At 52.7% G+C, this 19163-nt stretch overlaps 5 protein-coding genes across 5 annotated transcripts; 3 read left to right on the forward strand and 2 right to left on the reverse strand.

Moving 5' to 3' along the window:
* Positions 1 to 459: 459 nt before the first annotated feature.
* BGZ61DRAFT_389862 (Nup133 N terminal like-domain-containing protein) lies at positions 460 to 5369 on the reverse strand. The gene is made up of 4 exons (XM_046242804.1): positions 4879 to 5369; positions 4755 to 4824; positions 1274 to 4693; positions 460 to 1223 (listed from the first exon to the last, which is right to left on the reverse strand). Exons 1-4 carry the CDS (start codon positions 5200 to 5202, stop codon positions 880 to 882), a joined length of 4158 nt encoding a protein of 1385 aa, XP_046104776.1. The 5' UTR covers positions 5203 to 5369; the 3' UTR covers positions 460 to 879.
* A 546-nt stretch (positions 5370 to 5915) lies between these two features.
* BGZ61DRAFT_451251 (AFG1-like ATPase-domain-containing protein) lies at positions 5916 to 8330 on the forward strand. The gene has a single exon (XM_046245807.1). It carries the CDS (start codon positions 6284 to 6286, stop codon positions 8243 to 8245), a length of 1962 nt encoding a protein of 653 aa, XP_046104777.1. The 5' UTR covers positions 5916 to 6283; the 3' UTR covers positions 8246 to 8330.
* A 6-nt stretch (positions 8331 to 8336) lies between these two features.
* On the reverse strand, positions 8337 to 9179 carry BGZ61DRAFT_506010 (Longin-like domain-containing protein). Its single transcript, XM_046251853.1, has 2 exons — positions 9059 to 9179; positions 8337 to 8975 (listed from the first exon to the last, which is right to left on the reverse strand). The coding sequence occupies exons 1-2, from the start codon at positions 9107 to 9109 to the stop codon at positions 8466 to 8468; spliced, it is 561 nt and encodes a 186-aa protein (XP_046104778.1). The 5' UTR covers positions 9110 to 9179; the 3' UTR covers positions 8337 to 8465.
* A 1572-nt stretch (positions 9180 to 10751) lies between these two features.
* Positions 10752 to 13711, forward strand: BGZ61DRAFT_588179 (uncharacterized protein). The gene is made up of 3 exons (XM_046256515.1): positions 10752 to 12619; positions 12684 to 12958; positions 13019 to 13711. The coding sequence occupies exons 1-3, from the start codon at positions 10800 to 10802 to the stop codon at positions 13630 to 13632; spliced, it is 2709 nt and encodes a 902-aa protein (XP_046104779.1). The 5' UTR covers positions 10752 to 10799; the 3' UTR covers positions 13633 to 13711.
* A 1827-nt stretch (positions 13712 to 15538) lies between these two features.
* Positions 15539 to 19162, forward strand: BGZ61DRAFT_419761 (uncharacterized protein). Its single transcript, XM_046243465.1, has 2 exons — positions 15539 to 16220; positions 16273 to 19162. The coding sequence occupies exons 1-2, from the start codon at positions 15626 to 15628 to the stop codon at positions 18960 to 18962; spliced, it is 3285 nt and encodes a 1094-aa protein (XP_046104780.1). The 5' UTR covers positions 15539 to 15625; the 3' UTR covers positions 18963 to 19162.
* The last annotated feature ends 1 nt before the right edge of the window (position 19163 follows it).

A 19163-nucleotide genomic window follows, 5' to 3' on the forward strand; every position in this document is an offset into this window, starting at 1 on the left:
AAGCTGATGGCCCTGTCGCGCTGCCTCTTGCGATGCTGTCGTGACTACGTGAGCTTGGGCGGCTCCCGGACTGTCTGCACAGGGGGTCGTCCCGGCTTGGTGCCTTGAATGAGATGAGCGTGGTGTTCGGTTTTGATCGGGCATCGCCAGTAGGAGTCGGCCTCCTCGTGGGATGGTCCCTTAAAAAATGTTTTCGGGCCCGAGGGGAGATGCGTTCGGGTGCCAGGTTATGATGTGGCGCATGGGAGCATGTAAATAATGCCGGAATGACCAAGATTGCACAGCAAAAAAGTGTATTCGCGACAAAAAGTGATGTTTTGGATAGCGAACTGTCGGAGAAGTGGAATGGTGACAATAGAACCGTCAACTCAAGATTTTTCACACAGGTCTCGCCATATACAAGACCGACCGGCTCTCTTAACGAGGCATCTTACGAAATATCGAGGTTTGGAAATATCATTTGAACCGCATGCAGAAAAGCCCGCATGCTCAGCGTAAGTTCTTTATTACCAGCGTAGCGAAATCCGTTTCCTTCCATCTCAAGGGGAAATACCAGTCTCAGCCCCGAGATGTCGAACCCTTCCACTCCCCATCATACATTCCCCGTTTCATCTCACCGCTAGCAACACGAACAACGTAAGAGAAAACAAGTGAAAAGACGGTAAAAGCCATCTCCCTTCGCAGAGCCATCCCATTCCATCTCCAACCGATCCATGAGACCCCTTTTGTGTGTGCGTATGTGTTTGTGTCTGGTTCCAGCGTCACAATCCCCGCGCTGGGGATTGCGCAGGCCGTGTGGTTTATAATACACGCGATTATCAACAAAGAAAAACAAGAGAAACGAAAGAGAACGCCGCCCAATGACGTTGTTGCCTGTCCTTAAAACTTCCCGAACAATGACGCTCCGCCAGCGATACCGTTGGACTTGCTCGCGAAGAGCGATTTGCCAGTGGCATCCTCCTCAACGGCAGCGCCCGCCTTAGTAGCATCGTCCATGAGGCTGTTAACCTCGACCCGGGCCGCCTCGAGAGTAGTGCGCACCCATTCTGCAAGTCGGTTCTTCTCTATGTATTGATGGAGGGTCTTATCCTCGTACTTCATAGCTTCGGTCAACTTCGACTGGAAAGTAGTATCGAAATCGCGGAAACGGCGATCAAGGTGGTCGACAAACGAGCCCAAGGCTTCCTGGGGCGACAAGGGCCGGAAAGGTTCTCGTGCATCTTCTAAATAGGAGTTAGTCAAGTACTTAGCTTCGGAGAACGGGATAACTTACGAAACCTGATGCAATCCGCAAGCATTCCATAGAGTTCGGTATCGGCCAATCGCTCCACCACCTCACGATCGTCCTTGAGTTGTGTATCGTTGATCTTTGCCCAGTCATCACGAATGAATAGCCTTCTCCAGATGAGCCTCTTGGCCTCCTTCTTTTCGTCGTTATGGCAGCTGCTATCTGCCACTTTGAGGGCCAGCCAGAAAGGGTGTGCAATCTCATCTCTTGCCTCTGGCTTGAGGGAGGCGAGCGTCAGGAGGTCGATAAGAGTCATGGCGTCGAGAGCCTCATGCCTCAGCAACCGCTTCATCCCATCCTCGAAGATTTGGTGTTGGGCTTTTTGCCTTCGCGGAATGTTCATGCTATGTGCTTCCATCGCAAAGTTAAGAGCAGCGGCATCATCCACTGCATCGTAGGTGCTGGGGAAAATTTGACTGTAAAGTTGATCCTGAATCTTGATGGCGATCAACTCATCCTCAACCTTCTTCAGCCTCTCGTCGATACGGGCATCATCGGAGACGACTTTGAAGGCGGCAGCGCTGGTTTTCTTCTCCTCAATCTCCGCCAAAAGAGCCAGTTTTCCGAGACTCAACTCAATCTTCTTGTTCCACACCTGCTGCTCCTTGTTGAGAGCAAGTTCGACCAGCGTAGCGGCACTCTGACCAACATCCTTTTCTTGCTGAACGTCATTGATCCATGAGATTCTCGCCAACTCTGGCTTACTTCGGAGGAACTGCGTCTTGAAGCCAAGTTTGTCCAAGTCGAATTCCAAAACTGCCTCGACGCCATGCTTTTGCAGCAAGAATTCGTACACTGGGAATGCGAATGCTTGGCCGTAGTTGGAAAAACTGGTCTCCAGCTTGGTCTTCTTAGCCTGGCGCATAACCTTGAGATTTTGCGACTCGACCAGAGCAAGACCCGGCTCCGAAAGCTGTGTTTCCAGTTCCTCAATGTGGTCTAACAGGATAATTGCCAAAGCGCGAAGGGACTCATGCTTCTCAGCGATGCTAGCTCCTTCCTCCCACTTCCCGGAGCGTGCCAGGGCAATAGGCTTGTCGAATCGATCCGTCTGGTACACTTGGGCAAAGTTTTGTGCCATGGTCTTCTGGTCCGGAGTCGTCATGCCCCAGCGAGCATACTCCAAGACAGATGTGAGCATGCCATCGGTAAGGAGAGGTAGATCTTCAAAAATATTGGTGATCATCTTCAGGTCCGGCTGGTTTGGCGACTTGGATTTCTCGTCTCCCCGTCGGTGCTCGAGTACCCATTGATCCGAGAGGTCAACGAGGCGTTTTACATTATTGGCGACATAATGACAACCAGTCCAGGGCTCAGGAAGTTCCTCATATCCATCACGGAGGATGCCCATGCGGAGTTCTTCGTAGCCAAGCCCATAGAAGTTCAGGTTGTTCTTTCGAAATTCAAGGGCTGCCACGTGCGTGGAGATGTTGACTTGAATGGCCTCGTGTATCATGACGGTGACCTTAGCATCGTCAAGAAGGTGGTCCTTGTACAAGGTCTTGATAACCTCATACGCCCAGGCAACAAAGAGTTCGAGGCGGAAAATATCATTGACAAACCAATGGCGAACCCGGTCAACCTCGCCGATGTTGGCAACAGGGTTGTGCTTCTGGTCCTGGTGGATGAACTCCACGATCGATCCGATCAGGCTCTTCTTGTCGTTGGCGGGGCGTGCTGCGGTAAAGGCCTCATGACGCTTCCAGAGTATGGTAGCTACATACATCTTCTCGGCATTGTACAACAGGTTCCATCGAGTCTTTCGGTCGAGATTGGCTCCTGTCGTTCTCAGATGAGACATTAACCTCTCCAAGGCCTTTGATCGAGCTCGCAGATTATCTTCCAGGGATGCTGGGAGCGTCGAAATGTACGGGGTCGTTGAGCTAAGAATCTCGTGGCTCACTTCCAGCGCAGCCCGGGCCGTCTCCTCCTTGGTGAACTTGATTTCCTGTCGGCCATCGAAAATCAAAGGGTTGTCTTGCTTCACGCCAAAGAAGACGGCTTGCTCAAGCTTGCTCTTAGCGGAAACTTTGGGAGCTTGCTCACTGGCGAACTTGTCCACGTCGGTTGTCACGATCCGCACAGCACCCGCTCCTCGCACCATCAAGACCACTGCGGGGTTCTTAGTCTTGTGTCGGTGCAGGCGGCTGTCCTCATGCCCGTGAATGGCTGCGGTCTCTTCAAAACCAGAGCCAACAATTTCGTGAACATCATCTTCTCGGAAATCAACGACGTCCTCGAAGGCCGCTGGTAGAACGTGACTGTCGGATTGAAGTTGAGAGTCCGGTGACTCGGGAGGAACCGCAATTGACGCGATGACAGTTGCACGATCGAAGACAACATATGCGACGAGAGCCGGGCGGGGGAGGTAGAGGCGAGGTCGTGTAGCCTGAGAGGCCGATGATGAGGAGATTGGAGTCGAAATTGGAGTCGAAATTGGAGTCGAGTAAGATGTAAGGGGGCGGATCATTCCAATCTGACATTCTCTGGAAGTCAAGACAGCTTCGACCAAGGCATAACGTGAAGAGCTTCGAAGTGTTAGGCTGACGAGTAGCAAGAGATGTTGCACCGTGGAGTCATCGGATGACATCGCTTCGCTCAACCGAGTCAGCTCAAGGTATTTGGATTCCAGACCCTTAGGGACATAGGTGAAATCCACAGCTTCGAAGGATTCCACCGGGAAATCTTGGGAGCCGGCATCTGTTTCCTGCAGCGCGGCGACAATATCGTCGCGCACATCCGCCTCCCCAATAATCTCGTTGTGGCCTCCTCGATGGACCTTCCAAGCCTGTAGTCGGCCTTTTGCAGTGAGCGCAACAACATTCCTCTCTCCAACTCTAGCCGATCGATCGGCGCGGACAGCTGCGATGTCTCCTCGAAGCGACAGGTTAGAAAAGGCATGGCGGATGCTGCCAAAGATTCCACTGGTTGAGGCAGAGAGGTTGTTTCGCAAGAATTGGACGGAGATTGATGGTCGGCCATGGCCGTCGCGCACGTTCAAGTAAGCGAGCCGTCCAGAGTTGAACGTCAAGATGAAGCCAGCGGATTCGGCGTTAGTGATGGCCACAACCTTCTCCCCGGATGCCATCCCCGTGATCATGTGCTCGACGCCAGAACGGTCCTTCTTGATGAAGGCGAACGTGGCCGCGCTAGAGATGGACTCCCAATAGACAACTTTTCCGCTGCCTGCCATGACCACAACCAGGCCAGGCTCTGTCGTCGACGCGGAGGGGGAAACGAGGCATCCTACAGGAAGGGGATCGGTCGGTTTTGAAGCTGATGGAAGGGTGAATGTGAAGGTTTCGGGTGATTGTGATGTCGAGGTGTAGGGCCAAACGATGGCGTGTGCGGCGGTCAGGGTGAGAGCATAACCAGAGGTGGAGAAGATGTCGGCAGTTTGGTTACCTGTAGTGCAAACGGTGAGCAGGACTTGAAGGGTGGCAATCATTGAGGAGAGGACACTTACCTGACCAGTCGGAGCGAATCCTGTCTGGCAGAGCTGGGAGCTTGCTCACGGTGTATGCGTTTGTGCTAGTCTAGAAAGAATCAGCGTCTGGTATCAAAACAAGGGCATTCGCATCGCTCCATACCAAAACAAGGCTTCCATCTCCCTTGTTGGCCGCCCGGTCTCCATGTTTCGATTTTTTCGCGCGAACATTCAATTCTTTGCGCAGCGTGGGAGGTGGATTCTCGACGGCTTCGTTGTTGACATGGACGGTCGCGACTTTGTCGGTCTTGACCTCGATCATCTCCTGCTGGGGATCCGGGCTGACAAAAGTCGTCTCAGTCAACGGCAGGCGCAGCCTCTTGGCCTTGGGCTGTTGAACGAGGTGCTCGGAGCTCAAGGGGCGCTGTCGCCGGCGTGAACGGGTTGCCGTCGCCGGGCCACCGTCGGCGACAGTCGTGGAAAACATTTCGGGCGGGTCGCAACGGAATGGCGAGGATCGGTCGTGTCAGCAGCGGCGAGGGACGTGTCGGGCGAGATGGCGATGGATTCGGCCCCGGGAGATCAGAGAGGCATTTCGTCGCAAACGAGATGGTGCGAGCGGTGACTTTTGTTGGGCGTGGTGAAAGAGGCAAGGTAGAAAATGGAATGCAGTAGAGCGAGTGACGAAGCATGCACCTATTGGCTTCCGGCGAAAAAACAAAGGCGAATGGCCCAGCGGGCAGCCTGAGGGACGCCAAGCTACAGGGGCCTCTGGCGCGCTGTGATTGGGCCGCGGAGCCCTGGAAGCGTGAAGGCTGCGCTGGCAACCTGGAGCTGTAGGGGGCGGTACGTACCGAGTTCTGGTACCTGACCACGACCGCTGCGCTGGACAGGCGTGCGACCGTGGCGAAGAGCCGCTACGGGTACGTACCTACCTAAGTCACCTTGGCTCGCTATTTCCGGGTGAGGCGGTTGAGGGGAACCTCTGACGCACAGTGCCTTACCTTAGTAAAGTCAGGTACCCCCGAACGCGGCTCTGGCTCTCAGCGTGCTCACCTTGCACCAAACGCCGAGCTGCGTAGATCTCGCCTCGATGATACTTGCTCTTGCAGTTGGCAGTCGGCAGTCAGCAACCTCCTCCATATGAACCATATCGCGTGTCTTGCAGTCGCACTCATTCTTGTTGTATTTACTATGAATTGATTCTCCCCTTTTCTCTCTTTTCACCGATACTCTCCCGATATCCCTAATAAATTGCGGATCAGATCGTAGCCACAGAGGGTCCTCACCTTGGCACTGACCGAGTGGGTGCTTCCGATACAGGCCACTAACCTCGGACCTCTCTTCAACAATAACACTAAGTGCCTCATCATAAGAGCAATCACCCCTCCACGCAATTCTCGCCACCGTCTCAATTATCTCATCCGGTAATTTATTGATTAATCATACTTCTACCTAATTTACGGAATCTCCGCCGGCGTTGGACCCGAATATTTTGGAGCTGTTTCCTGGCCATTACCCTACGTCATGACTACCCTGTAACCTCGATCTCATCCCATCGCGCAACCATGAGAGTTCCCCGCAACTCTTCTCTGTCATCAACAACTACATGTTGCGTCATGAGGCGGTTCTCGACTGCCGTCATAATCACGGACCCTCTGGTTAGGTACCAGACTCATATAGCGAGCGGCTTTTACTCGCCAGACCCGTCTCAACATCGCCTCGCGAGACACTTACATAAAATCTACATCCGCGTCAAGGATTATTCACCCCAGACCGAATACCGCCAGAGGCTACAGCAGATCACGAGTCTCACAGAGCGCAAGCCAGCGGAAGAAGAAGATGACGATGGTACTATGCTCGCCCGCCGAAACCATTCAATATGGCGGAATCCTCTCTTCAAGCACCTCTTGACTACGCCCGAAGGCAAGGAAAGTGTAGCGCTGACTAGAGTCCTCACCAACCATGAGGCAGCGATTGAGATCAACTCCCCAAAGGGATTGTTCCTGTCGGGCGAAGTTGGTACAGGGAAGTCAATGCTGCTTGACCTGCTCGCTGATGGTCTCCCTACCGGGCGGAAGAGGAGATGGCATTTCAACACTTTCATGCTGTATACACTCTCGCAACTCGAGCAGCATAGGAAATCAAGTGGTGAAACTGCAACTAAAACGTCAGAGTATTCCATTCTGTGGATGGCCAAGAAGCTCGTTGAAGAATCACCCATACTATTTCTGGATGAATTCCAACTTCCTGACAGGGCGGCAAGCAAGATCCTCAGCCATCTTTTCATTGCATTCTTCCAACTCGGTGGCGTGCTAATTGCATCCTCAAACCGCATGCCAGAGGAATTGCAAAAAGCCATCGGTGTGGACTATACCCCTGCGCCCTCTAAGAGTCTGATACGAAGGTTCTTTGGCGGCTCGCTGAGGTCGCGTGGCGAGCTCTACGGCGCGAGCAGCGACTTTGCTAATTTTTTAGAAGTCCTGAAAGCAAGATGCGACTTTTGGCAGATGGAAGGCGCAAAGGATTGGCGAAGAAAGGAAGAAGCGGATACCTCAGAGACTCCTACTGGCAGCGCGGTCGTCCATGGCGCAGTCGGAGCAGGTGAAGAAGTCTTGGAGGAGAAACCTGAGCGGCGACTTCAACCTACCAACTACTACCTCTCATCAGATGACGATGGCCTATGGCGACAACAGATAAACGAGGCGCTTTCGTGGGGCGGTCTTCACCCGCCTCTCTGGGAACCGTCGACTCTCGTCGTGTACGGCCGTCAGGTCCGCACTCCGAAACACTGCAACGGCTTCGTGTGGTGGAAATTTGAAGACCTGGTCGACTCATTCGGTCCTGCCGACTACATCACGATGGCTTCCTCATATCATACGTTTATTGTTGACAATGTCCCGGTCTTGACACATGACAAGAAGAACGAAGCCCGGCGATTTATTACACTTTTGGATGCACTCTATGAGGCGCGTTGCAAACTCATAATTAGAGCTCAGAACCCCCCCGATTCCCTCTTCTTCCCTAAGAAGGGTAAGGCGTCTGGAAAGTCGACCAACTCTGACGAGCCAGACGATGCCACGTACTCCGAAACTATCGCCGAAGTCTACCAGGATCAAATGTCTCCTTTCAGGCCCAATGTCTCCTACTACGACACAGAATCTAGCACATCACAGTACGATCCAGACCAGGACTCGGACTTTAAACTAGAGAAGCCTGTCGACTTTGGAAAAACAAGTGCCTTTACTGGCGAAGATGAACGGTTTGCTTACAAACGAGCCATTTCTCGACTGTGGGAGCTTTGTAGTTCCCAGTGGCATGCTCGGACGGGAGACTGGTGGCAGCCGTTACCTGCCGAAGCACGGCATTGGGAGGGAGGACTCGTCGCGAAACGGGTTGATCCTGAGGTGAATATTCGTCAACGGGATATTAATGAAGTCATGGGGGAGAGTCTGGATATAGAAGAAATAGCCGGGTTATCCAAGTGGAGAGTCGAGCACTTGAAGACGCGAGGCGAGAAGGGTACATAAGAGGCTTAACTGGTTCGTTTGCTGTGTGGGCAACGGCTGGGAGGGTAGAGGCCTTGGATATGTAGTCACAATTATAGCGGGGGAATCAGATAATGAAACGAAATGTGCCATTGCTTGAAAGCGGCTGTCTAAAGGGTGAGCATTAAAGTCTCTGACCGGATATCCTATTATGCCATACTCCAAACGCCATATATGCTGTCATGATCCATCGTGCTTCCGCTCAGAGGTTTGCTACCCCCGGCGTCCAGCCCTCTCCTATCCTCTTCATGTCGTCGGAAAACTTGCGACTCGTAATCTTCTTGCCGCCCATGCTCCCAAGGGGCGCATGCTCGTCCGGGTCGTAGAAGGGGTTCTGCAGGAGATGCACATAGGCGTTCTGCATGGCGCGGAACACGGGCTTGAGCTCCGCGTCGCGCAGGCCGGTGCCCACGCCGCGGGAGCCCGCAGCCGAGCTGTCGACGCGGCGGCCGCGCATGTCGACGACGCAGACCATGCGGACGCCCGTGTTGGTCTCGAAGCCGTACGCGGCGAGGCGGTCGTCGACGGCGTGCAGCAGGCCGAAGTCGCCCGAGAGGCCGACACCCGAGACGGCGTTGTGCTTGGCGCGCAAGTCGAAGACGTCGATGGAGGAGGAGAGGAGGAGGGAGAACTGCAGCGACGTCCGGATCGGGGCGAAGGTGTTGGTCGCTGGGTCGTGCGAGGGGAAGATGGAGATGTGGAGGGGGTTGTTCTGGCGGGGAGCGGTTGGGTTAGCCTGGGCTTGCGTGAGGACAGCGAGGGCGTGCATGTCGGATGGAGGGGATCCTGGCTTACATTGCGGCCGATGATGCCTAAGCAAGCGATTGAGGGTATCGCGGTGGCCATGGTTGCGGGAGGTGGAGGAAGAAGTGTTGTTTCGTGGTGGGAGCTCGGCGCTGGAGTTGTAGTTGGCACTGGAGCTTCCAAATTCACACACCCTGGTCGGGCCAGTCCCCACAGACTAGGTATCTCTTTGAGTGCCGTAAGGTTACGGGACCCACTGCACCCTTTCGGGTCCTATGCGACAGGGAGGGACTTGGAGTGTAAATATAAGCTACTTGGTGAAAGTTCCTATATACCTATGAATTATAACTTGGTGTTTGCGTCTGTTAGCAAGCTGCTGTCAGAGGCTAAATTACCAGTTTTTGGAGTATACTAGTCAGCATATTCTCCACCATACCAACGCAGCGGCGAATATGGTTTATCAATACAAGTTTCTATCTCGTTTTCCCGTTCCCAACTGGATCAGTATCATGAATTTGGCTAATGGTAATAAATATGCTTTTGCTACTCTTGTGAGCTCTCCTTCGAGCATCTGTAACGGAGTCGGCATTACAGAAAGAATGCATGTGTTGGTGTTAGCGGGCCTTGTTTTAGGCCCAGTCGAGCTTTATTTCTACAATATAGAATATATATATTAGAGGTAACTACAAAAGAAACTATGGATATTTTATATAATAGGAATAATATTAAGTTGTGCTTGTACCTTAACTTTCTATACCTTGTGCTCTGAATGCACTGATGTCTTGAATAAAAGTCCACCGTGACGACCCCGCCTCCCAGCCTACCTATAGAAGGTAGGTAGGCGCCGCAACCGCCTAGAAGAGGAGCAGATCCAGACACAGAGGTTCTCTAGGCTCTGGGAAATAATGATGCTCCTCGCTCATCCATCTTTCTCTCATTTACATTTTGCTCCTAGGCTGTCTCTAGCAGGAATATCTGAGCAGAGATGGACGTAGGTTCCTGCAGATATTGTGAAATGGAGTAGATGCGCTGTACGTAACTGTTATTCTATCTGCCTTGATCGACACATCAATCTCGTCAGCTAGCAGCCGCTTACTCTGTCCCTGAACAGCCGCTTCTCGGTGCTAGGGAACTGTTCGTTGACGCATCCATCGAGAGGTAGCAAGAGGGGAGCTTTGAGACCATATTTTCATGTACACAAAGGCAACTTGACGATGGATTGAGACCCCAGAACGAAAGTAAGAATGCTATCAGGTGCATCTTATGCCTCCTTCCTCTCGCGCCATTTACAGGTCTTCGCTCATGTTCTTCGTTCATGTTCTTCTCATCTTTTTCGCATCAGGATAATACTTGTTAGCATTTTGCGGGCGCATAAAACATCATCGCAGCATAAAGAATTCCCTTTGTGCACTTATTCCGCCATATGTAATGCGCAGTCATTCCCATTAGGATACTGCTCATTGGCATTCCTCAGACGCATGATCAATCGCCTTAGTATGAACAATTTTCTCGCCGCCCTAGCTCCGTTGTCCGTAATGCGCAATGCGCAAAACACTTGGATCGTCCGGCCGTGATTGGGTGCCTTGCGCCTTCATAGCTTCGGACAGGCGGGGTATGGCAGTCAGCTCTGCTTCCTCGGAGTTGCGCCTGTGCTCTCACCTCCTCGATCCTTCAGCTTGATAAATAGGAGCCGAGTGCCGTTTCAATCTGGGTCGGGCTGGCGGGAGACATCATGGCTAAATTTCGTAGGTCTACTGACATCCGGCAGGGGCCTAACAGCTCTGCGCTCACGATGGAACCGGACCTGTCCGAATCGTCCAGGCAGCGTCGTTACCGCACCCTACCAGCCATCGCGAAACGGGTCACTGCTAGGTTTCGCTCGATCCTCGGCCGACAGATGGCGTCTAAAGGGTCGGGTATGTCGGATCACCAATCGCCTGCCAAGAGTTCACTCTCTATGCGTAGCAATCTCGTTCAAAAGCCATCCGGGGCTGATATTGCGGAGCCTAATGAACCAAGCGAACTCCTTGCATCAAATGAGACCACCCAGAGGCGCTCTGCTGGACGAGATCGTATGTCTGACGATGGTAGTGAAACCTCGCTCGACATGTCTTGCGAGCCATCCACCGGAACGATAAGGGAGACCATCAACTGGGTTTATCAACAGCCTGCCAGGGAGGATCTCACCCATTCCGTTGTCCACAGCCCCACGCACGCTTTATCAGAATCCAGTGGCGACGCAGCGGAGACTGGAGACGATATCGACGAGGAAGGACTATCTGGCGATGTGTCCCCTCACAAGACGTTTGAAACTCAACGTCGTGGCATCTTTGCGTTCCGAATCCCGACAATGATGTTTGTCCCCGAGAATCACTCTACATCAACCACAGACTTGGACATGACGGTCGGCGTCGGCGTCGAAAACATCTCGACCGCTACCAGCGTTAAGAAACGGTCCAGTCCTGCAACACCGACGACCTTGACATCCCCGGCAAGCCCCAAGGTATTAGATGAACAATCCAAGCGGATCCGATTCAACTCTGCCCGTGCTAGGTTGTCCGTCGCCACAACGAGATCGAACCGACGGAGCTCTATAACCCCGGGTCGCCTATCCACGCATGGATCCCTATCACTCACTGCGCTACAAACGAGCGCTTGCACTGTACAAGACCCTCTCAGTAATTCAATTTCGTCTTGCGGGACCCAGGCATTACTACCATCTGGTATAACGTCTCCTGAGCGGCGTGACAAGCGCGACTCATTTGGCGCTTACATGCCTATCGCGAAGAATGTCCAAAACGCTAGAAAATTCCAGGATCACCTCCTGCTTGAAAGTCAAGAGCCTATGTTCACCATCAACGGGCGTGCATTGGATGCTGGGTCAGCAGAAACTACACCGTTCCGTTCGTCTGGAAACTACCCCTTACTGGGCCATATATCATCCGAGGATAATCGCGGTCAACTGGATAGGCGAGGTTCAGAATCCCAAACCTCAGAAACGCCCTCTGTTTCAGCCTTTTCGAGTGCAGCATCCACATCAGAGTCTGGCTCTCTCATAACATCAATAGAAGATCTTTCAGAAATGGACCAGCCCATACAAGATATAACGGATAATGATGATGGGACGTCAGACATCACAGAACACACGGACCTGTCGCTCATCGAAGCGTTTGAGGCTTCGCCAATGCAGTTCGACCCTATGCTGTTATCGGTCCTGATGTCCCTCAAAGACGAGATTGTTGACCGTGTCAAGCGCAAGCTGGAGCTGATGTGGCTCCAGGCGCACGGAACACGGCAGCACCCTTCAAACCAGGCCAGCTCCAGCCGGCCCTCTTCAGAACAGAACGGGGAGAGCACAGAAAAACCTTCCCCTCGTCGTGATTCAACAACTTACCGGAAGCGCCCGCTCAGTAACGATGAAGACGGTGATACGGCTGGAGGCGGTGACGATGATGATGGAGAAAGGAGGAAGCGGAAGGACACCACATTGAGATCCACAGCTGGGGAGCGTCTTAGGAAATTCGCGTGTCCATTTTGCAAGAGATATCCGAAGAGTGAGAATCTGCAGAAATCATGCCATGGACCAGGATGGAACTCTGTACACAGAGTGAAGTGAGTTTGCATCGAAGCATGTGATGGCTGCTGTCAAGTTTTGTGTGCTAAACCTCTGACTTAGAGAACATATCTATCGGCGCCACCAAAAACCAACTTACCGGTGCAACAGATGTCTGGTCTCCTTCGAAAAGGAGGAAGACCTCATTGGGCACACTCGAGCAGAACAACGATGTGAGAACCAGACAGTATCGACAGAGGAAGAGACTATATATATCAGCCAAACGCAAGAACGAGCCCTGAGAAAACGGCTTAGGAATGTCCCGGAAGAGGAGCGCTGGGTCCTTGTATTCCAGATCCTATTCCCGGATGTCCCAGTCAATCAAATCCCTTCGCCTTGTAAGCTAACCCTTTACAACCTTATCATTTTATTTGGACATGGCTGACGCATGAATTTAGACTACGACATCGACTCGAACAGCCTGGCGCTAGATCTGGCAACCCTGGACGAGTTTCGCACATTCCTTGTACAAGAGCTACCAGCCCGCATCGTTAACGACGTGAACAACCACTTTCGTGTTCTGCCGGAAGGCAGCGTGATGCACAGCGATATGACATGGATCCTTCGTGACACGATCCAAGAGGCCATGGAGGAGTTCTTGCACGGTCCAGCGCCTCACGACGTCGATCGAGTTGTTGACACAGATGGTGCTGCGGCTCCCGAAAGTACTTCCCGAGGAATGAATACACTGACGGCAGGGAACGTTTCGACAATCCCTTCATGCCCTGTTGATATGAGCTACATGTACGCACCGCCTTGGCCTACATCTCAGCCATACTCGGCTCCATGGAGTCTCGCGCTCTACTCCGACCCACCAGGGGCGCCAGCCTTGGATCTCATGCTGGATGGTACTTTTCCAACTGTCAACGGCGTTTCAGCAGTGGCGGCGTCTGGCGCTTTGGTTACTACTCGTAACGTGAGGCCAGGGCCAGAAGATCTAAGAAATGACTTTATGGAGGAGTGTCTCTTTTCCTTCCCTGCCGGTGCAGAAGATGCCCGATTCTCTGGTTGAGAGACTGCCCCATGGCGTATTAGTTCGTATAGACTTCTCATAAAATTACTTGGTAGTATCGTTAGCAATAAAGTGAAAGGGTCAAAGTGTCCGAGTGAAAAAGCCACCTAGATAGCCATCGCAAGCTGTGAGCCTGTTACATAGATATCTAACGGGACTTTGCCATTTGGAAAGCTCGGGCGAGTGTCATCTCATTGTTTGCCGTATGTAGACCGGGCTCTCAGTTATCAGTTAGCAGTTAGCAGTATGCGAACCACGGGCGACCGAAGCGACGGGACGCCTCGCCTCATGCATGACGGCCGGGATCAACGTCCGCCCGAGAGGCCGACAGCGCCCAATGCTGTCTAGGCTCTTGCTAAAGCTGATAATAATGCTCGTGTCATCTTATCGTCCTGCTTGTCAACTTCAATAGTTGACTATCGTCGACAAGCAGAAACCATTTGACCACTATCCACGGTACACCCTTGTCCCCACACCTTACTCTTTACTTGAGTGCCTGTCCACCTAATCGCCAATTTAGCTCCCCCTCACCCGCTTTTCCTGTCCGTAAGATTGCTGCCTTAAGTACTCGGTGGGACGGTTCTGGATCGGAATCGAACGCCACAAGGGCATTGGTGCCTTGCTCGCCCCGCACAGCGAATCTCGCCGAGACCCTGCTCCAGTCATGCACAGCGATGCCCGTGATGCCGACCACGATACCGAGGAGATCGCTCCGCACAGAGCATCCTTAGATAACATTCTGGATGCTAGCGAGGATGCTCTGGAAACAGTTGTGGATTCGTCAGGGCCCGGAGACACAGTCATAACCTCTGGGGACCGGGCAGGTTCAGAGAAACCACCGAACAGCCCTGGACCGCTCAGTGACGAACCGAACACTGGGAGCTTTCACTGCGTTACCGATCATGTAGAAGCTGGCCACATTCTCTCGGCTCGCGCGGGGCATATCGCTGCTCATAACGGACGTCGGCTCTTGCCCCGATGGAAGCCCGGAGCGGTTGTTACGTACAGTATTGCCGTGGAGAGTTTCCCATCCAAAGGATACGCCAACTTCGCGAAGCGCGCCTTAGTCGAGGCGGCGGACGACTGGAACAGCAGAGATGTTGGCGTGCGCTTCCGGCTGGTTAACCAGGGCGAGCCGGCCGTCTTCGCATTGAAGTATTACCGCGCGCCGAGCAGGTTCTTTGCCGACTCTTTCTTCCCCGATTCCAAGGATCGCATCCTGTATATATTCAAGTTCGCCTTCAGGAGAGAACACCGGAAATACATGGCTAACATCTTCCGCCATGAGATCGGCCATGTCCTCGGCCTTCGCCACGAGGAGGCCGAAACCCGCGAATCAGCAGTGCCTTCAGTTGCATTAACACCGCAAAACAGCCTGTCTATCATGAGCTACTTCACAGACCCCAGCAAGATTCGCATTCAAGAGTCGGATATTGCGGCCGTGAGGAAGCTATGCGCGATAAGCGAAGAAACGTTTCACGGCTTTGAAGTCATCACGGTTGATCCTGACACACTGGATCAAGCAAACTTCTATGATTCAGACCGGCTTAGCTCTAGGGGCTCTGATCTTGTGAGCACCAGGACTGGAGGTTCGAACCGTGCTAGTACTGAGGGGGAGCAGCCATATGAGGAGACGGCCGACGCCGAGTCGACACCGACAATTGGTCCTAACAGAGCCCCCCGTATCACAATCGATTTCGAGCCACTCAATATTAAGGAGACCCATGAGCCACTCGAGGAGACCCAGAGACCGGCGAGCCATGCCCTTGAGGGCGAGCCAGCACCTGTCAGCCTGGTACCAGCTAGAGCTGAGACTACAGTGCCGGGCTTTTCAGCAGTGCCAACTCGTACCGAAGGCCCCCCATTTCCTTTTCTCGGTGAAGAGCTGACACGACCAAGCTCGATTGATAGCGACAGGAAACGCAATCCAGACTCCAATGTACCGCAGCTCGACCTACAGGATGCCCTTACCCCAGACCCCGGCACAGAAGATATGTTCATCGTACATGGCAACCCGTTTGCCTTCTCGCCCGGTCAGCTCAACAAGTTGTTCAATCCAAAAAATCACAGCGCCTTCTATGCCCTAGGTGGCCTTCACGGCTTGGAGATAGGCTTAAGAACCGACAGAAACAGCGGCCTCAGCTTGGACGAAACTGGGCTGGATGGGGCCATCACGTTCGAAGAAGCAGCCACCAACGACGTCCCAAAATATGGTATACTAGGGGACAAGGCTCCTGAGGCGGTGCATGACGGGGGTTGGACGCCAGCGGCTCCGTACACTCCAACGGGCAGAGGCGGTTTGGGGAAAACGGATGGCAGCTTCGCCGATCGCAAACGTATTTTCCGAACCAATTGTCTGCCAAAGGTGAAAAGAAAGTCGATTATGAAGTTGGCGCGTGATGTATACTGTAGCGAGTGGCTTTTGATCATTCTTACTGTTGTGGCCGTCGCCTCATCCGCATGGGACATGCATCAGAGCGTCCTTGCATCCTCACATGGGAGGATCGAGCCCAACACAGAATGGTCTCATGGGATTGCCATACTGGTTGGCGTTATCCTCGCCGTTAGTGTAGAGACACTCTACCGATGTAAGAATCCCGCCTATATTGTCAGGCTGAATTAATTTGACCTCATGGCCAGGGAATACACAACGGCAGATTGATCGGCTTGACACAAAGCGCAGCTACCGGATCGCCAATGTCGTTAGATCAGGCCGGACTACTGAGATTATGGGGTTTGAAATCCTCGTTGGCGACGTTGTTTTATTATCTGCAGGGGATATTGTCCCCGCGGACGGGATCCTGATCGACGGACACAGTCTCAGGTGTGACGAATCTTGCTGCACTGGCGAAAGCGATGTGATACCAAAGGTTCCTGGAGACCAAGCTTTTACCGTCTTGGATGATACTATGAACGGCCCAACGTCGGATCATCAGATTCTCACTGCGATGGATCCGTTCATATATTCCGGGAGTACGGTCTTGGAAGGAAGCGGCTCATTTATTGTCACAGCCGTCGGTATCAACTCCAGCCACGGCCGCACGCTGATGGCGCTCAGAGAGGAGCAAGATATTAGCTCGTATATGCGAATGCTGCATGACTTGAGCACCTACACTATACGAAGGCTCGGCATCGGCATCGCTATTCTCCTCTTCACCGTCTGTACGATCAAATTCCTCGCAACCCTACCATCGAGTACTTTAACACCAGAGGAAAAAGGCCGCAACTACCTAAACATGTTTGTCTTGGCTATTGCATTAAGTGTGGTCTCCGCTACACCGTTCCTTTCCAATGTCGGCTCTCTGACAACGACCGCCCTGATGGCAAGAATGACTCGAGACAACAACCTGGCTCGAAATAGCAAAGCCTGCGAATCCGCGGCCGACATAACGACTATTTGCACTAGTAAGACAGGTATCTTGACTCAGGGCAAGATGAAAGTTGTGGCGGCTACTGTTGGAAACTTCAGGGGATTTGGTAATGCGGACTTGGACTTTCCAACTGGGACCGTCGACCTACCAAGCGATGTCAATGAGCAAACCACCCTCACGGCCGACATTTCTCCAACCTGCTTCGCCCAAAGTCTGAACTCAGAGGGAAGGCAGTTGCTGATCAAGTCTATAGCTGTTAACTCGACCGCTTTAGAGGGTGAGGTGTACGGCGAACTCACATTTATCGGTTCCAAAATCGAAACTGCTCTGATGGCTTTTGGTCGTGATTATTTGGGCCTCGGGCCCATCGAGGAAGAGAGGTACAATGCGTCCATCACACAGCAACTCCCATTTGCAGCCTGTAACGGATTCATGGCTACGATAGTGAGGTTGCCGTTCGGGGGGGTTCGGGTGTACGTGAAAGGCGCTCCTGAGATCTTGCTCAGACGATGTGCCAAAGTTGTAACTATTACGGACCCGACCGACAAAACTCTGTCTACTGTCGACCTCACAGACACTGACCGTGAGCTATACCGACTCAGAGCTGCTTCATACGGTTCACGAAGCCACCATCCTATTTGCCTATGCTATCGAGACTTCAGCTACTGGCCTTCTCTCGACAGTTTCGACATGTTATGTCGGGATATGATACTGCTTGCCATCATTGGTATTCAAGACCCTCTTCGAGATGGCGTCGTTGAGGCGGTGAGGAATTGCTATCATGCTGGCATTGTGGTCCGCATGGTTACAGGCGATCACGTCGAAACAGCCAGAGCAGTTGCTAAGGAGGCTGGCATACTCACGACTGGCCTCGTTCTTGAGGGTTCCACCTTTCGAGCCTTGGATGAACAGTCACAACTTGAAGTGCTGCCACGCCTAGCAGTTCTGGCCCGCGCCACTGCGGGAGACAAGAGAATCCTTGTGCGACTGCTCAAGATACTAGGCGATACAGTGGCTTTTGCTGGCGGTAGCGTTGGCGATTGCCCTGCACTGAAGATGGCCCAAGTCGGATTTGTGAAAGGAATTACCGGTACCGATGCCGCAGTCCAGGCTGCCGACATCATTTTGATGGACGACAACTTCGTGTCAGTCACGAAGTGTATCTACTGGGGCCGTGCCGCGAAAGACAGCGTTGCGAAGTTTCTTCAGTACAAATTGGCTGCCATTGCAACTGCTGCAGTTCTTACCTTTGTTTCAGCTGCCGCGTTAGATGCAAGCGACAGCCCGGTACTCAATGCTGCACAGCTCCTATGGGTTGGCCTCATGACCGATCTCGCAGTTCTCGCTCTACTTACAAGTCAGCCGACTGAAACAGTCCGGAAGCGGAAGCCCAGTCCAAGAGCTGCGCCAATTATCACGCTGCCTATGAAGAAGATGATAGTGGGCCAAACTATCTGCCAACTCACTATCACGCTTGTGACATTCTTTGGGTGGTTCAGCATGTTCGGGCATAAAGAAACCTCCCAAACAGCTGATGACAAGACACGGCGCAACACCTTCGTTTTCAACACCTTTGTATGGCTTCAGATCTTCAATATTGTCAATAGCCAACGTCTCGATAACCGTTTCAATGTCTTCGAAGGCACCCTACGCAACCGCCTTTTCCTTTGTGTTGGGTTGCTCCTAGCCGGAGGGCAAGTCCTTATTATGTTCATCGGCGGTAAGGCATTCAAGCTTGCCCGACTCAACAGCAAGGAGTGGGCAGTCTCGGTTGCGATAGGTTGCATGTCTCTACCGTGTGGTGTGATTTTGCGTCTAGTGCCGGATCATCTAATCGACCTGCTTATCCCGGAGGTCATGAAGCGCGGGTATTCTCCGCGTGTTCCCCAGATCACGATTGATTTGGGAGGTTTTAACGAAGACGAAAGGAGGCCAGCATCTCGAGGCTCAGGACTGTGAAGACGGCTTCTACCACTAGATGATTTCTTGCACAATATAACCACACAGTGGCAGGTGTGCTCTGCATCATCTTTAACGGCAACTGCCTGGATGTTGATGAAATCGAGATTTGTGTTGAAGATGGGAGGGAAGTACATTACAAGTTGCTAGCGGACCATTAGACCCGCTTCGCTTTCATATTGCCCGAGCCAAAATACCAGA

Source organism: Ilyonectria robusta, assembly GCF_021365365.1.
Source record: "Ilyonectria robusta strain PMI_751 chromosome Unknown BGZ61scaffold_9, whole genome shotgun sequence".
NCBI lineage: Eukaryota > Fungi > Ascomycota > Sordariomycetes > Hypocreales > Nectriaceae > Ilyonectria > Ilyonectria robusta.

Bases quoted from the DNA above. Each gene is read 5' to 3' on its own strand.
- BGZ61DRAFT_389862 (XM_046242804.1), bottom strand. From the start codon at position 5,202: ATGTTTTCCACGACTGTCGCCGACGGTGGCCCGGCGACGGCAACCCGT. The intron at 4,825-4,878 runs GTATGGAGCGAT...GATTCTTTCTAG, and splicing joins GAGATGGAAGCCTTGTTTTG to ACTAGCACAAACGCATACAC. The intron at 4,694-4,754 runs GTAAGTGTCCTC...TTTGCACTACAG, and splicing joins GATTCGCTCCGACTGGTCAG to GTAACCAAACTGCCGACATC.
- BGZ61DRAFT_451251 (XM_046245807.1), top strand. From the start codon at position 6,284: ATGAGAGTTCCCCGCAACTCTTCTCTGTCATCAACAACTACATGTTGC.
- BGZ61DRAFT_506010 (XM_046251853.1), bottom strand. From the start codon at position 9,109: ATGGCCACCGCGATACCCTCAATCGCTTGCTTAGGCATCATCGGCCGC. The intron at 8,976-9,058 runs GTAAGCCAGGAT...GCTCCCCGCCAG, and splicing joins TAGGCATCATCGGCCGCAAT to AACAACCCCCTCCACATCTC.
- BGZ61DRAFT_588179 (XM_046256515.1), top strand. From the start codon at position 10,800: ATGGAACCGGACCTGTCCGAATCGTCCAGGCAGCGTCGTTACCGCACC. The intron at 12,620-12,683 runs GTGAGTTTGCAT...CCTCTGACTTAG, and splicing joins AACTCTGTACACAGAGTGAA to AGAACATATCTATCGGCGCC. The intron at 12,959-13,018 runs GTAAGCTAACCC...GCATGAATTTAG, and splicing joins CAATCAAATCCCTTCGCCTT to ACTACGACATCGACTCGAAC.
- BGZ61DRAFT_419761 (XM_046243465.1), top strand. From the start codon at position 15,626: ATGTTCATCGTACATGGCAACCCGTTTGCCTTCTCGCCCGGTCAGCTC. The intron at 16,221-16,272 runs GTAAGAATCCCG...CCTCATGGCCAG, and splicing joins TGTAGAGACACTCTACCGAT to GGAATACACAACGGCAGATT.